This window comes from Podarcis pityusensis (assembly GCF_964106645.2).
Source record: "Podarcis pityusensis genome assembly, chromosome: 8".
Taxonomy (NCBI): domain Eukaryota; kingdom Metazoa; phylum Chordata; class Lepidosauria; order Squamata; family Lacertidae; genus Podarcis; species Podarcis pityusensis.
The window spans coordinates 67,293,948-67,308,897 of record NC_138033.1 but is presented as its reverse complement, the minus strand read 5'-3'; the positions used below and the strand labels follow the sequence as shown (position 1 = coordinate 67,308,897).

General features: G+C 48.7%; 1 protein-coding gene and 1 long non-coding RNA gene across 3 annotated transcripts in view; both read left to right on the top strand.

The window, feature by feature from the left end:
• The window catches only part of EPHA8 (EPH receptor A8), a 61,732-nt gene extending 47,706 nt beyond the window's left edge, over positions 1-14,026 (top strand). For both annotated transcript variants that reach the window (XM_081016060.1, XM_081016059.1), the window contains exons 12-17: positions 903-964; positions 2,073-2,282; positions 4,039-4,188; positions 6,952-7,142; positions 8,091-8,246; positions 11,161-14,026. In XM_081016060.1, the coding sequence (XP_080872186.1) occupies positions 903-964; positions 2,073-2,282; positions 4,039-4,188; positions 6,952-7,142; positions 8,091-8,246; positions 11,161-11,275 (884 nt within the window). In that variant the 3' untranslated portion in view covers positions 11,276-14,026. The remainder of the gene's footprint in view (positions 1-902; positions 965-2,072; positions 2,283-4,038; positions 4,189-6,951; positions 7,143-8,090; positions 8,247-11,160) is intronic.
• Positions 1-14,950, top strand: part of LOC308482840 — a 380,605-nt gene that overhangs the window by 282,514 nt on the left and 83,141 nt on the right. The window lies entirely within an intron of this gene.

Sequence of the window (14,950 nt, the reverse complement as noted above, 5' to 3'; positions counted from 1 at the left end):
TGAGAAAAAAGGGAGGGGGGGAGGGAACGTTTGGCTTGCGCTTCTGACTCTCTTTTCCTGCACAGAAGTAAAATGCCCTTTCACTCTCTTTTTTTGGGATGAGCTGAATTGAATTGAATTATAAAGCTGGGGAGGAGGGGGAGCTTTTGGGTCACACTTCTGATGCAAAGCATTATGGTAATAGGATGCAAATATCAGAATGACTTAATAACATGAATGGTGCCTATAGATTGTCTGTCTTTGGTAACCTGTGAGGAAGTCTCAGGAACTATAGTGGAGCAGAGAGGGCTTTCTAAATGTCCCTTCCCCACCAATAAGCACCCCAAGACCTGGCACCAGCAGCTGGTCAATTCAGACATTGGTCTCACACCCCAGGGACACTGCACTGCCTGACCCAGCTGTCTCCTTGCCTTCCCCACTGGGCTCCAAATCAGCCCTATTGGAAATAGCCAGGCGTACATTCTTCTTTGGAATGAGAGCGAAGCTTGACCTCTAATCTGGGGGTTACCCCAAATGCAATGTCCTGACCTAGAGACTCTGGAGTTATTATAGCTCTATATAGGCTCTACAGGCTCTTCCAGGTTTGACATACCTAGATTTCCTTTTGGGAAAATAATGATGGCCGGTGACCACCATGGGTGGGAATCAAGCTTGTCCCCCATTCAAAAGTGGCACCACTCCTCATCTACTGCCAAAATGATATCTTGGAGGGGGGCATCTGGGAGGGCAGTAAGTGGTACAGCAGCTGAAAAAGAAAATACTTCACAGCTGTGGTCAAGTAGAGTGGGGGACCCATTGGTGCCCCTCGTCCGCACAATGTCTCATACCAATCCTGAACAGACAGAAACACATCAGCTGCAAAGGCACATGTCTATTAACTTGACCTCTCTTGTCTCCTGCAGGCAAATTAGTCATGATTGTGACCGAGTACATGGAGAACGGCTCGCTGGATTCCTTTCTCCGGGTAAAACAGCACGCCTTCTTATTCATGCTGCATGGTTCCTGGCAGAGTGACTGACAGGAGCAAGGAGAGGCGGGCGCTGCAGCCTCATGACAGTGGCGTCTGACTGGAGGATCACAGGAGGATGGATAGTATAGAGCCCAAAATGGTTGAGAGAGGGGCAGCCAGAACGATCAAGGTGGTGGAGCTGGTGATAGCTCAGCTGGTTCGAGCATGGTGCTCATAATGCCAAGGTTGCAGGTTTGATCCCCATATGAGACAGCTGCATATTCCTTCATTGCAGTGGGTTGGACTAGATGATCCTCAGGACCCCTTCCAACTCTACAATTCTATGATTCTATGAATACTAGAACATGGGGACATCCAATGAAGCTGAATGTTCTTCCAACATCTCCCAACTTTCAGGAAAGGATGGAAGAAAGCATTGCTTCACATGATGCATTGTTCTTCCAACATCTCCCAACTTTCAGGAAAGGATGGAAGAAAGCATTGCTTCACAGGGTGCATTGTTAAACTCTAGAATTTGCCTCCACAAGGGGTAGTGATGAACACCAACCTGGAAGCTATAAAAGTGGATTAAACAAACCCATGGTGGCTATGTTCTGCTTCCAGTTGCTGGAAATCACTGCTGGGGAAAGCACTGTTGCATCCTGGTCCTCTTTGTGGGCTTCCCAGAGGCATCAGGTTGGCCACTGCAAGAACAGCATAATGCTCTAGAGCACCCTTTGGCCTGATCTAGTTGCCAGGCTCTTCTTATGTTCTTCAGTTTGAGCCCTGAAATGTAACCCCTGTATTTTAGGTTGGTCCTGGGATATGCATTAGTGGGGTGCAGTGTGGGCTGGTGCCTCCAGGGGTCGCTCATGAGAGACAGAGCCAACTCATTCTAGTTTCATTCTCGTCCTCCTCCCTGCCTACAAAGGCAACACCAAGGAAGAGGAAGCTGGCAGGCAGCGCCACCCACAGGACTGGTTATAAGTAAGATGGCTGGCAATCTGGGGCTGCTTAGAGGGAGGCTGAGTTTGGTGTGGTGGTGCTCTGTTCACCCTTCAGACCAGCCTCTACCGGTGGCATGACACTGGCTGAAAACTAACACGGGTTGGTCTTTCTCCAGAAACATGATGGGCAATTTACGGTGCTTCAGCTGGTCGTCATGCTGAGAGGCATCGGCGCTGGCATGCGCTACCTCGCGGACCTGGGCTACGTGCACCGCGACTTGGCGGCACGCAACATCTTGGTCAATGGCAACTTGGTCTGCAAAGTCTCTGACTTTGGCCTGTCGCGAATCCTGGAGAACAACCCCGAGGCTGCTTATACCACCACGGTACGCTCTGACTTGTGGCGCACAGGGGCTACTTGTCGTGATTATGTTGTGATTATGATTAGCTTTCTTTTTATGGAGTCCTGACGGTGATGATGATTTTACATACTGCTGGATTGCCATTATGGCTTATAAGCCTCTGAAAGGAGACTGGTGGTCTCTTGGGACCAGTGGCATCTGGTGGGGCAGAAGGTAGGGAGCCCAGCGATAGAAGGAGCCAGAGGCAATAACAGGCAGAGCCGGCTATCGCTAGTTTTGTACCCATCCTCCTCTCTGATGCATTCTACAGGGGCACCACTGATGCTGGCAAGTATTGCCACCTCTGGACTCTGAAAGCAGAGAGGCAGGTGGGGGTGGAAGAGGGCAGACTGAGGTTAGCAGGGCAATGCCCCATCAGCCCAAATGAACCCCGCTCCTCAGGATCTCTGTAGTCATTTAAGGCATCTGGAGAATTCCCTGGACCTTGACAGATTTTGGAGGAACCTTCCTTCAAGCAGTTTTGTAGCTTTGTTGAATTGGTGCCTCTTCCTGCAGATCCTAGCTTGGGGGCTCTCCACGCACACATGCACACAGAGAGAGCCACATTCAGCTTAACTCTGTTTGTCCCCTCCTTGTTTCTCAGACAGCCTCCCCCCTCCCATATTCCTTTCTCAGCAAAATACAGGAGCCTTGCTCCTTCCTGGTATATATATATACCAGGACGGACCATATTCCACTATGCCCAATATTGTCCACTTTGACTGGCAGTAGCTCTCCAGGCTCTCAGCACCTGGAGATGCTGGGAATTGACCACCAGACATTATGCAGGCCAAGCATGTGCTCTCCTGCTGAGCTGCAGACCTTTCCTTGAGGATGTCTGATCCTGCTCTCTGGAGCCTGTCAGGTTCCTATTGCCCCCACTGGTCTCTTTCACTACCTTCCTCCAGCATCCGGTTCTGCATTTGAGATGTTGCTGCTGATGCTGCTTCAGAGTTATGAATCTGGGCAGCTTGCAATGCTCAGAAGTATCCTGAATCGAGCTTCATTTCCCCCCAAAAATGGCACACACATTTACAGCATAGATGGCCTTTTGAGGGGCAGATGAAACCATCAAGATATACCCAATGCTACCAGCCAGGAAAGAACTTTTTGGAAAAGGTAGACATCCTTATCGTGCTCCAGCCCCAAATGGTTTGAGAAATATTGAGCTGATCCCAAATTGAGCTTAAGGATCTTTCACTCACCACTAATTTGTACATAAGTGATGGAGAATCTGAGACCTGGAGGGCTGAATGCAGCCCCCCAAGCCTCTATAATCCTCTCCCTGCCCCACGTTGCACCCTCTTTAGATGTTGGCATGTGTCCTTCAACTCTGATCCCTGGATGAAGGACGGAGAGTGTATGTGAAACTAGCCTGTTGTGCAAGAGATCAAATTGACCCTTGTTTCTCTGCCCACCTTTGCCTCTGGCTCCGCTCACCATTGACATGCGGCCCCCAAAAGGCTTCCCAGATGGGAATGTGGCCCTCAGGCTGAAAAATGCTCCTTGCCACTGCTGTGCACTCTCTCACTGCTTACCTTTAACTGCAGAAGCCTATGCACACAAACACAGCCAGCTATGGAAAGCTCTTAGCTAACTTAGCAGCCAGTCAAGGGCTCAGGGTTTCAACCCCCCTGAGGGCCTGTTTTGATGAATCCAGTGGTTCTTGGTGGCTAGTGTTAGTTGCTTCATTCAGATTGGTTGACTTCCATGTCTCTGCCTTGGACCTTTCTTATTGCAGGGTGGGAAAATCCCTGTTCGGTGGACAGCGCCAGAAGCCATCACCTACCGGAAGTTCTCGTCGGCCAGTGACGTGTGGAGCTACGGCATTGTCATGTGGGAAGTGCTGGCCTATGGGGAGCGGCCTTACTGGAACATGACCAACCGGGACGTAAGGGAAGCAGCTGCTGCTGCTGCTGCCCATGACTTAATCTATTCCTCCACCTGAAACAGAACTTGCGTGAAAGTGATCCCTGTAGATTTCAGCATTGTGGGAAGGGAATTGTGCACATCCCCGGGTCATTCCTTTCCCCAAGTTGCCAGGAAGACAAGAATGGTCTCTGCTGGTGGGATCAGAGTAGGAGAACTGGGTGCAGCATCTGGAACAGACTCTGGAACCAGAGACTGGTGCCCTTCTCAACTCTCTGCTCTTGCACTTCATCAGGAGCTGCCTCCTGCCAAATCACACCATTGGTCCATCTAGCTCAGTATTGTCTACACTGACTTGCAGGTGCTCTCCAGTAGTTTTAGACAGGGATTTAGATGTCAAAATGTTGGGAGTTGTACCTGGAATCTCTTGCATGGAAAGCAATGAGCTATGGTCCTTCTGTTAAGATGTGAGAACAAAGGAACCTGCCTTATCCCGAGTCAGACACTTGCCCTATCAAGCTAAGCACATTGACTGTTGGTGACTCTCAAGGGTTTTAGGCAGGAGTTGGACACAGGGCCATGTGTGGGCAGAAAATGAAGTGAGAATAGAAAATGGGTGGGGACGTACCTCCAGCCCCCCCCCACTTTCTGCCACTCTAGTTTCTCTCACTCCTGCCCCTGGCAGGTTCCTGGAAGAAGGATCATTCTTACCAGAGGTCTGAATCGATGACCTAAAAAGGATTTCTCCCCTTCTTCCTATCACTCTGTCCACAGTGGCCCCCTCTCCCATTCCCCCTATGCCTTGGCAAAGCTCTCTGAACTGATAAATTTCAGAGGGTCCCCACCCCACTGCCATCACCATCACTCCACCAAGTTCTCCCATGCCTCAGGATTTGTTGAGACCACATTCCACGCTATCAAGTGTGTTGGTCTTAAACAGGCTCCATGGGGATCTTTGCACTGTGACAGACTAGCTGGCCTCTCCTTGAGGAATTTGTTACTCAATCCAGACGGCTGCCAATTTAGAAGGATGTGTTCCCAAGAAGGCATCAAGGAAGGGCAATGAAAGAGCAGGGGGAGGTCCTTCAGCCAGAGGGTCAATCTGTTGTAGATGTCTCCCAGCCCCCCACAACCTCTGTACATCATAGTTGTTGGGTGGGATTGCAAAGAAAGTCGTAATTTGCAGAATTTTCACTACCCAAACATGCCATGTGTTGTAGTTGCGCACTCCACATTGAATGGGATTCCACGTGTGTTCACAATCTTTTTTTCTCAAAAATTAAAAATGCTTCAGTTAATTGTATGACTTGATTACCCTGTTAAGAATCAAACTGATAGCGTTGTTTTGAAAAAGAAAAAAGAACATTAATTGCAAGTGAGCCAATTCCCTGGGTGAATCGTGTAGTAATTACCTTGACTAGCCTGAACCCTGGCTCGGTCTCTGCTTAGCCATCCCTGCGTACCCTCCCAAGTAGGGGCCCCAATTTCTCTCTCTCTCTCTCTCTCTCTCTCTCTCTCTCACACACACACACACACACACACACACACACACAGTATGTTGCAGTGGGGAAGAAGTGTAGATCATGCAGGCATTCTGTGTGTTCACAAAACACAAAGTAAGCAATTATGAAATCATACAAAGACACAGCACACTGAAGCAAAAGAGCTGGTCACTGACGAAACAGACACAGCTGCAAAGCGGGATGGGCTTAGGCTCTAGAGAAAAGTGAACGAATTGGGGAAATCAGGCAAATTGCACCTCTGCTCTGTCCCAGTAGCCTCCAGGGACAATAATGCATGTAGAAGGAAACTCAGGCAAAAATAGTGGAAATTGGATGGGGCAGCTGATCTCTGGCAGGAGCAGGGCTCTACCCATTCAAAAAGGGTCTTCCGCGAATTTGATATGAGGTCTAGAAGCACCATCCCGCCATCTCTCTTTTTTAAGCAGCACAGTATCCTTTTCCAAGGATTCTTCAGGCAGCCCTGAAGGCCCAAGGCTGGAGGTTAACAAGATGGGATGAGAGAGAGAGAGAGAGATTTGAATCAGTTTGCATTGAAAGGCAAACCTGCCTAGTTTGCAATGCTTGAAACAATACACAAACTGGAACACAGCAGTCCTTCAGCATTCACAGTTCTCTGAATTTTGCAATGCAGTTCTCCAACCAAGTAGTTTTTAGAGAGAGCACACATACTAGGATGGTGTGGGCATATATTAGTGAAAATAAGACGAAACTGCATTCTATTGGGGGAAACTGCTGTGTTAAAATGTGTCTGTTATGTTGCACGGCACATGAAAATGTGTATATAAGGAGAAATGCTGACGGATTTTCCTGAGGGTTTTGTTCTTTTCTTTAAAAATGCAAACTGATGCGGAAATGGGCAAAACTAATTTTGAGACTGAAAAAATGAGAGGCATTGAAATGGACAGGTTCACCCTTTCTTAGCTGCGACTGTCTTTTCCTGCTTCTAAGCTTCTCTGGGGGCGTCAAGACAAACTTTTTGACCTCACCTAGCAGGGTGATTCTTAGAAAGGCAAACATTTGGAGAGACAGTGCTGTGTAGTGGTTAGAGTATCAGACTAGGACCTAGGAGACCAGGGTTCAAATCTCCACTCGGGCATGAAGCTCACTGAGTGTCCTTGAGGTAGTCACTGCCAATCTGCCTAACCTCCCAGGCTGGGTTGTTGTGAAGATAAAATGAAGAAGGGCAGAACCTTGAGTGCACAACCATAGAGGAAAAGGAGGTGTAACACCAATAAACACACATTGTCAAACCTTCATCACAGGTCATTCAGTCGGTGGAGGAGGGTTACCGGCTGCCTGCCCCCATGGGCTGCCCCACAGCCTTGCATCAACTCATGTTGGATTGCTGGCAGAAAGATCGGAATGAGAGGCCACGTTTCCCCCAGATTGTCAGCATCCTGGACAAGCTCATCCGCAGCCCACAGAACCTCAAGTGCACGGCCACAGTCAACAGGTACGTGTTCGCCAGCAGAGAGATGCTCTGCTCCCATGGGAAGAGAACTAAGCTAGTTGTGTGCCTGGAAACCAAAGTAAGGCCATCCATGTCCATTGTTCCCCTGGCAATGAAGACAGGAGTGGAGGAAGGCAGCAAAGGGTGGTTAGAACCACCCAGGGCAAGGTGAGGTGATGGGGGGGTGTCTATCATGCACCATCAAAATTATAATGAAAGTTTCAAGCGCTCTGTGAATGAGACAGACCTACAGAGAAGAACACCTTTGAGAAATTAGAGGAGGAGGAGCAGTGATTGCTTACTACAGGGATGGGGAGCCTGTGACACTTCAGATGCTTCTGGACTCCAACTGCCAACACCTGGACAGCATGTCCAATGCTCAGGGATTATGGGAGTTGTGATCCAGAAACATCTGGAAGGCCACAGGTTCTCCCATCCTGGAATCCCCATGCAGAAAGGGGGCTCTGTGCTGTTTCTCTGTATGAGTTGCTGTTCTGATTTCTATTGACACACTGAAAGGAGAACTTGTGGCTCTCTAGATCAGTGTTTCCCAGACTTAGGTCTCCAGGTGTTTTTAACTACGACTCCCATCATCCCTAGCTAACAGCACCAGTGAGCAGGGATGATGGGAACTGTAGTCCAAAAACAGCTGAAGACCCAAGTTTGGGAAACGCTGCTCTAGATGTTGGGCTACAATGGCTATCAGCCCTAACTAACTGAGCCTTACTGGCTCAGAACAGAGTGAGCCAGAGCTCAGCTGGCTGTGTTCTGTCTTGTTCTCCCTCTTGTCAAGAAGCAGTACATTCTGGGAAAGGGAAAAAAAATAACTGGCCTATGCTTCCTTAGGTGCTGTGTTACTACCACACGCTTTCTACACATGAAGGGCTGCCAGAATCATTGCTCCACCTTCCACTCACCTCTCCCTCCTGTGCTCCATCTCTTGGCTTGCAGATTCACGCAAACCATCTCGGAACGAGGCTGCATCGATTTCACCAGCTGTGCAACTGTGGAAGACTGGCTAGACTCCATCCGGCTGGGGCGATACCAAGAGAACTTTGCTCTGGCTGGCTACTCTTCCCTTGGCATGGTGATGCGGATGAACATCGAGTAAGCACAAAATGTGTGTGTGGGGGGGGGTTGAGGCTTGGTGAAAAGGGGCCAAAATGGGGTGCCAGTCCCAACATCTCCTCTTCAGTCACTGCTAGGCACCATGGCAGGGGTAAGGACCAGAGGCTGAATGCGGCTCTCTAGATCTCTCTCTTTCAGGCTCTTGGGACCTTCCCCAGGCCACACCCTTCACTCCTCCTGCTTTGTACCCTCCTTGAGTGTTTTTGCCTTGCTGGAATTTGTCCTCGAACTCTGACCACACACTTCATTTGCATGGCTGGAAGCTAGAGAGAGGTGTGTGTGTACGAACTAGGCTGCTGCAGAAAGGTAAAATTTACATCTCGTGCTCCACCCACTTTTCCCTCTGGCCCTGCCCACCCCTGGCCTTTGGCCTTTGGCAGGTTGACCAGAGGGAATGTGGCTCTTGGGCTGAAAAGATCCCCCACCCTCTGTACTATGACTGTGACACCCCTTTCCCTGTTACACTGCACCACTTACCAGCACTGGCTCTGGTCATGCTCCTCTTTGGTATGGGGCCCATGTTATTCCACTGAATGGAGGTTGGTGCATTGGAATGTATGGGGCACTGCCCCTCCAAGTTCAGTCGGCCCTCAGGCCCCCATCGGCCTACCTCTTTACTCACATTTAGGGTTCCTCCATGCTTCTGCTTATCCAAATGGTTTTCTATATGCTGTTTCCCCTAGTGCTAAATTGGAGCAGTTGTCAATCTGCAGGAAATCCGGATGACATTTCCTCCAATTCAGTGGTAAAGATTGGGTTTTTCTTGTGGAAAGCAGTGGGACAAGTGGAAGTCTGGATGAGTCCCCAGTCTAGGGGGTGCAGCTGGCTGTTGTCTTCTTAGCCTCAGTGTTGCCCTCATAGAACTCAGCAGTGACAAGGATGGGGACAAAACCAGAGTTAGTTGGCTCCATCTATCATTGACTCTGGGTCTGCCTCTTGTTGGCTCTGGCTCCACCTACTGTTGGCTTCCCTGCTTCCCACCCTACCAGTCCCAGTGGACATCTGCCTGCTCTGCTACTGACCTCCAATCAGGATCCCTGGGATGCATCTACAAACCTCTTGAGCCCCATTGGATCTTCCTGCCCTGCATTTTAGGAGCCTAAACTGCTACACAGCCTATCAGTTGAAAGAGGCCAGGAGAAGCATTAGCATATTGTATGAGGAGCATCAGGCAATTCCTCAGCCACCGCTGAGGAGCTTTCTGTTCCAGACTTGGCTGTATCCCCCACCTGTTCTGTCTTGAGCAGAAGGTGCAGTTCTGTTGGAGAAAATTGGGAAGTGCAGATGTTAAGAGACTTAGTCATGCTGGTGCAGGAATAGGCAACTACCTCACCCACCCAGCACAGATTCCTCCTCATTCTCTCAGAGAGCAGCCACAAAACATCAGCAGAAGCTACTTCAGTGCTCCATGGGTGACCAGCAAGGCATTCTAAGAGATCCTACTTTCTGGCTCATGGCGGGTGAACTCTATTCAGCTCGGCTCAAAATCAGCTTGAAGCCCAGGGCTCCCTTCAAGTAGGGATAGGGGGAATTATGACTCGGCTCGCATTCAAAGGCGAACCAACCTGATCCGCAATTTCCAAATGTGCCAACTGAAACACAGCCGTCGTTCAACATTCACACTTCTCTGCAATGCCGTTTCTCCAGCCACAACTTGTGTATAGAAACACACATACCAGTGTCCTTAAAACTACATATCCTCATGAAAATAAGACACAAAAAGGCATTCTATTAGGGTAAAACATTTTGCAAAGGAATGTGTGCATTGGGCCAAATTGCATACGGATGTGTGTTTTTCGGGAGAAATTCACGCTAAATGACTGCTGAATTTTCACAAGGACTCTTTAAAAGGGCAGGGTGGGGAGCCAACTGCTCTGGAAACGTGGAGACCTGAACTCAAGGTTGGAAAAATGAGAAACCGAGAGAACTTGCCCATGCCTACTCTCAGGGGAGGTGGAGGTTGTTCCATTAGGGCAAATTGTGCACTGCCTCAATAACCTCTGTGTGCCCTCAGCCTGCCCTCAGCTGCCTGCCATCTTCCTGAAAACCAGTCCAGAGAGGGTATCCCTGGCTATCAGCTTCCTCCTCCTTAGTCCCAGTGTTGCTGTTGTATAGCTCAGCAGGGAGATGGGGACAAGAGTAGAATTTGTTGCTTTTTCCTTTTGTTGGCTCTGTCGCCACTTACTATTGGCCTCACCCTACCATTCCCAGTGGGCACTGACCACCACTGTGGTGGTGGTGGATCTGTCCCTTATCCTATTGCCGCATCAGTTTCAATTGCCCCTGAAAACGTACTTCCCTACCACCACCACCACCACTCCTTTGGATCCAAGTCCTGGCTAGTGATCACAGTTTAGATAGAGCTCTGCAAAGAATCTCACTTAAAATGAAAAACAGGGAGAAATACTCATTCCGCCCCTCCCCCGTGATTTGCTTCAGTGAAAGATTCTCCCTCATTGAACACACTTTTGCACTTTCAATTATCAAGCAACCTAAATGGTGTTTTGGAGGGACGTGGGTAGAATCTCATTTTGCATTGCAAGTTCCATCGGCATAATGTCGCCTGGCTCAGAATACCCATGAGCATTATTAGCTAGACTAGGGGTGGGAAGCATCTGGCCCCAGCAGGGTGTGTATGTCAAATGTGGCTCTCTCTATATGACCCCAGGACCTCCTTCCCAGGCCATGCCTTTCACCAGCCTTGCTTTATACCCCCTAGGAGTGTTTCTTCCTGATTGCAGCATGTCCTTGAACAGGCTAAATGTTGCTCTCTAGATCTCTTTCTCTCTGGTTTTTGGGACCCTCCCCAGGCCACACCCTTCACTCCCCCTACTTTGCACCCTCTTTGAGTCTTCTTCTTTTGGTCTGCCTGATGCTGCCTTTGTTTCCACAGTGATGTGCAGAGTTTGGGCATCAGCCTCGTGGGTCACCAGAGGAAGATCCTGACCAGCATTCAGATAATGAGGTCTCAACTGCTCAATACCATGGGCTCCAGAAGACACCTGTGATGGACCCTTCCTCTATAGACCCAGAAGCTTCTTCACCTGTGTTGGTGGCTAAGCACCTGCCAAGGAGAAATTCCTCTAAAGGTTGTGTGGTAGGATGGTTGGTTAGATGTAGGATTCTGGGCTGCACACAGAATGATCTGCCACTCTCAGCGGAAGGCCTGTTCCCCCTGGAGATGGAGGGCTGGGGCTTGCATTGCACAATTCATCACTAGGGTGGACTTCATATGCACTGCAGTTCCCATATCTTGGACTTTGCTTGCAGAGGACCAAGGACTAGCACTTCTGCAGTGCGTGATGGTCCTGACCATTCTTCATGAGCAGAGATGGAGGACTATCAAGGGACTTTAAGCCTTATCCTGCCATCCCATTGCAATAAGCTCTGGCAGGCACCCTAAGCTGCCCTTTATTGGGATGGAAGAGAATGGGCTTTCAAGGAACACCTCACCAAAACCAGGACAGGCAGAGAAGATGCATTCTGGGTCCTCACCTGCACCTTGGAATCTGAGATGATCCTTTCAGAAGTGGAGGATGTTGCCTGCCGGGGAGGAAAAAGCCACACTTTGAATCTACCAGCAGTTCATACCCACAAGCCTGAAGCTTGGGCTGGGGGCCCAGGACTTGGGGCCACAAACTCAGGTTTCCCACATTCCAGCTCACCCAGCCAGAGACTAACCTGATGTGGCCCAGTTCCTCTTCTGGGTCTGGGGAGAGACTATCACTGTTCTTCCATTGCTGCTAAAAGAAAGACCTTCATCTATTTGATCTCTCTAATGTCCACCAAGGTCTTGTCCTCACTGGGACAGGATGGGACCAGACATAGCTTCTCTTCAGCTGCTAGGAAGCACCACTATACTTCTGGTCTTTTATTATGGGATACAGGGTGGGGTGGGGTTGATGTATTTTGGTTCCTTGAAAGGCATTTGTGACTGTTTCCAGCCAAGTACAGAACTTGGGTCTGAGAAAGCCCATTGATCTCTTAGTAGGCCTCTCTGCTGGCAAGAGGATCCAGGCACTCTGGTGTTGGGCTGTACCATTTTCTTCTCGTTTTTTTTTTTTTTTTTTTTGGAAGGAGGGGAGAAACAGCCCTCTGAAGAAACAAAGACACAGAACAAGCAATGCATGAGAGAGAGACTACTCACAACCCTCCCTGTAAATAGGATTGTCTGCCACAGTCCAGATGGTTCTCTCTCCACCCCACCCCCATTCGAATAAGCAAAAACGGTCTAAAAGCACAGCATCTCTCCCTGCCCCCTGCACAGTCTCCAACATAAAGGAAGCTCAACTGGTCCATCTTTTTTAGAATGTTGACTCCCAGCATAACAATTGAGCATTTATACCCAATGCTAGTCCTAAGAGCAGAATCATTGAGGTTAATGGACATGGCTCACTCAGGGTTGTCTCCAACTAATGTTTACTCAGAGCAGAACCTTTGAAATTAATGGACCTCAGTTAGTTATGTCTATTTATTTCAGTGGATCAACTCCAAATAGGACTAGCATTTGAATGCAACCCTTGGGTTCACTCATTTCAGTGGTTCTACTATGAGTAGAACTTTGTTGACCACCACCCACAGCTGCCACCTTTCTTTGTGCATTCCCAAGGCTGTAGCTCAGTGGTAGAGTTGCCTGCTTTGCATGCCAAAAGTCTTAGGTTCAATAATTAGCATCTCCTGAACTCTGGTAGCAGAGCTGGGTGGGGGCTCTACCAGAGACCTTGGGGATCTGCTGCTGGAGTAGATCAGGGCCACCAACTTTTTAAGCCAGAGGGCAGATTTGAACTTTTGAGAGAGTTGACATGGGTGCCACACTCTTTGGTCGCTTCTATCCACCACATCAACTCTCCCCACAAAAAGAGACAGAGCGTGGCACACTTTGCTCTTCCAAAATATTTGGATTAAAGTCAGCCAAGTAGCATTAGTCTGAGCCTTAAAAGCACACAAAGCTGAAAGAGGAAGTGGGGAAGATTGTCACTCTTCCAACTTCCTCCTTCATCTCTATGTACCTTTCAAAGGATAAGACGATAACCACTCCCACTCTCAACATGAGACCATGATCATCAAGTGGGCAGTAAGTCTGGGGGGAGGGTGCTCAGGGGCTTTGTGGGTGTAACGGAAAAACATCAAGGGTGTCATTGTTGAAGGCCCCAAGAGCAGATCTTACTCAATTAAGTGGACCAGTGATCAGTTTCCATACATATGTTTTCATGTGACACATGCAAGATCCTAGGAGTAGGACATGGGATGAATATTTGAGTCATTCCATAACGCAATAAACCTGGCTAACCTTAGCCATCTCTGCAGGGCAAATGCCACTTCAGTTGTATAGCAGCAACTCTTTCTTCCTATGGAAGCTCTTCCTTCTTTCGTTTTCTTCCTTTTCTTTATTTTTAAGCAGAGAAAGATGCAATACCTTCTGTTTACAGTGTACAAATCCAGCAGCCAAGGAAGGGGAAGCACCAACCTCCTGTATGAACTGCAAGGGCTTGCAGAGCCCAATGTTTTGTTTTGTTTTGTTTCGCAGCCAGCACATAGGGGGTTAAAAGGGACTCCTAGAAGGTGAGAGGAAGAGGGTGCATTGGGGGGAGAAAAAGCTGCAGGACAGACCTTGCTCCCCAGAATCAGGGCCGGGAAGGGCCAGGAAGAGGGATGTGGTTGAGGATTCTGCCAGGCAGTTGATTCATCCTTCCTGCTCTTTCTGATCCCTACGCCTCTCCTGTCCAGGCTGTCCTCAGAGAATAAAACTCTTCCATTCACAGCTTGCCTCTTTGTTCCTTATTTGATGAGGTGTCATCTGTGGCTACTCAATTTCTGCCATTCACTTCAGAAGGGAGGTGCTTTTATCCCTGCTGGCACAAGCTATTTCTCTCTCAAACTTTTCCCAAAGTTCAAGATATGGAAGGAGGAGACATTTAGATCAGTTTGCATTTTAATTGACATTAGGCTTATTGAGGTCACATCCTCTCCATACACCTAAAACACAATTAACACACATTTCTCTCCCCACCCTCCACACAAAGAATCCTGAGAATTGTAGTTCAGCCCTCACAAAGCTACAGTGCCAAGCACCTTAACAAATTATAGTTCCCAAGATTGGGGGCAGTGGGTTCTTTGTTAATTATTTTTGCTTCTGCTCCACCTGGCTGGAGAGCTGGTGTGATTCTCCACAGGCCACAAACTTTACATACCCTCCAACATTTCTCTGATGAAAATAGGGATGTCCTATTCAACAAAAACAACAGCAACAATTTTGCTATTTATACTCCATCCATCTGACCGGGTTGCCCCAGCCACTCTGGGTAGCTTCCAAAATATATAAAAACATGATAAAACATTAAACATTAAAAAACTTCCCTACACATAGGTGCCTTCAGTTGCTTTCTAAAGGTTGTATCTCCTTGGCTCAGGGGTCAAATAACTCCATACCCTCCAACATTTCTCTGATGAAAATAGGGACGTCCTAAGGAAAAGTGAGGGACACGGGTGGCGCTGTGGGTTAAACCACAGAGCCTAGGGCATGCTGATCAGAAGGTCGGTGGTTCAAATCCCCACAATGGGGTGAGCTCCCATTGCTCGGTCCTTGCTCCTGCCAACCTAGCAGTTCGAAAGCATGCAGTGCAAGTAGATAAATAGGTACCGCTCCGGCGGGAAGGTAAACGGCGTTTCCGTGCGCTGCTCTG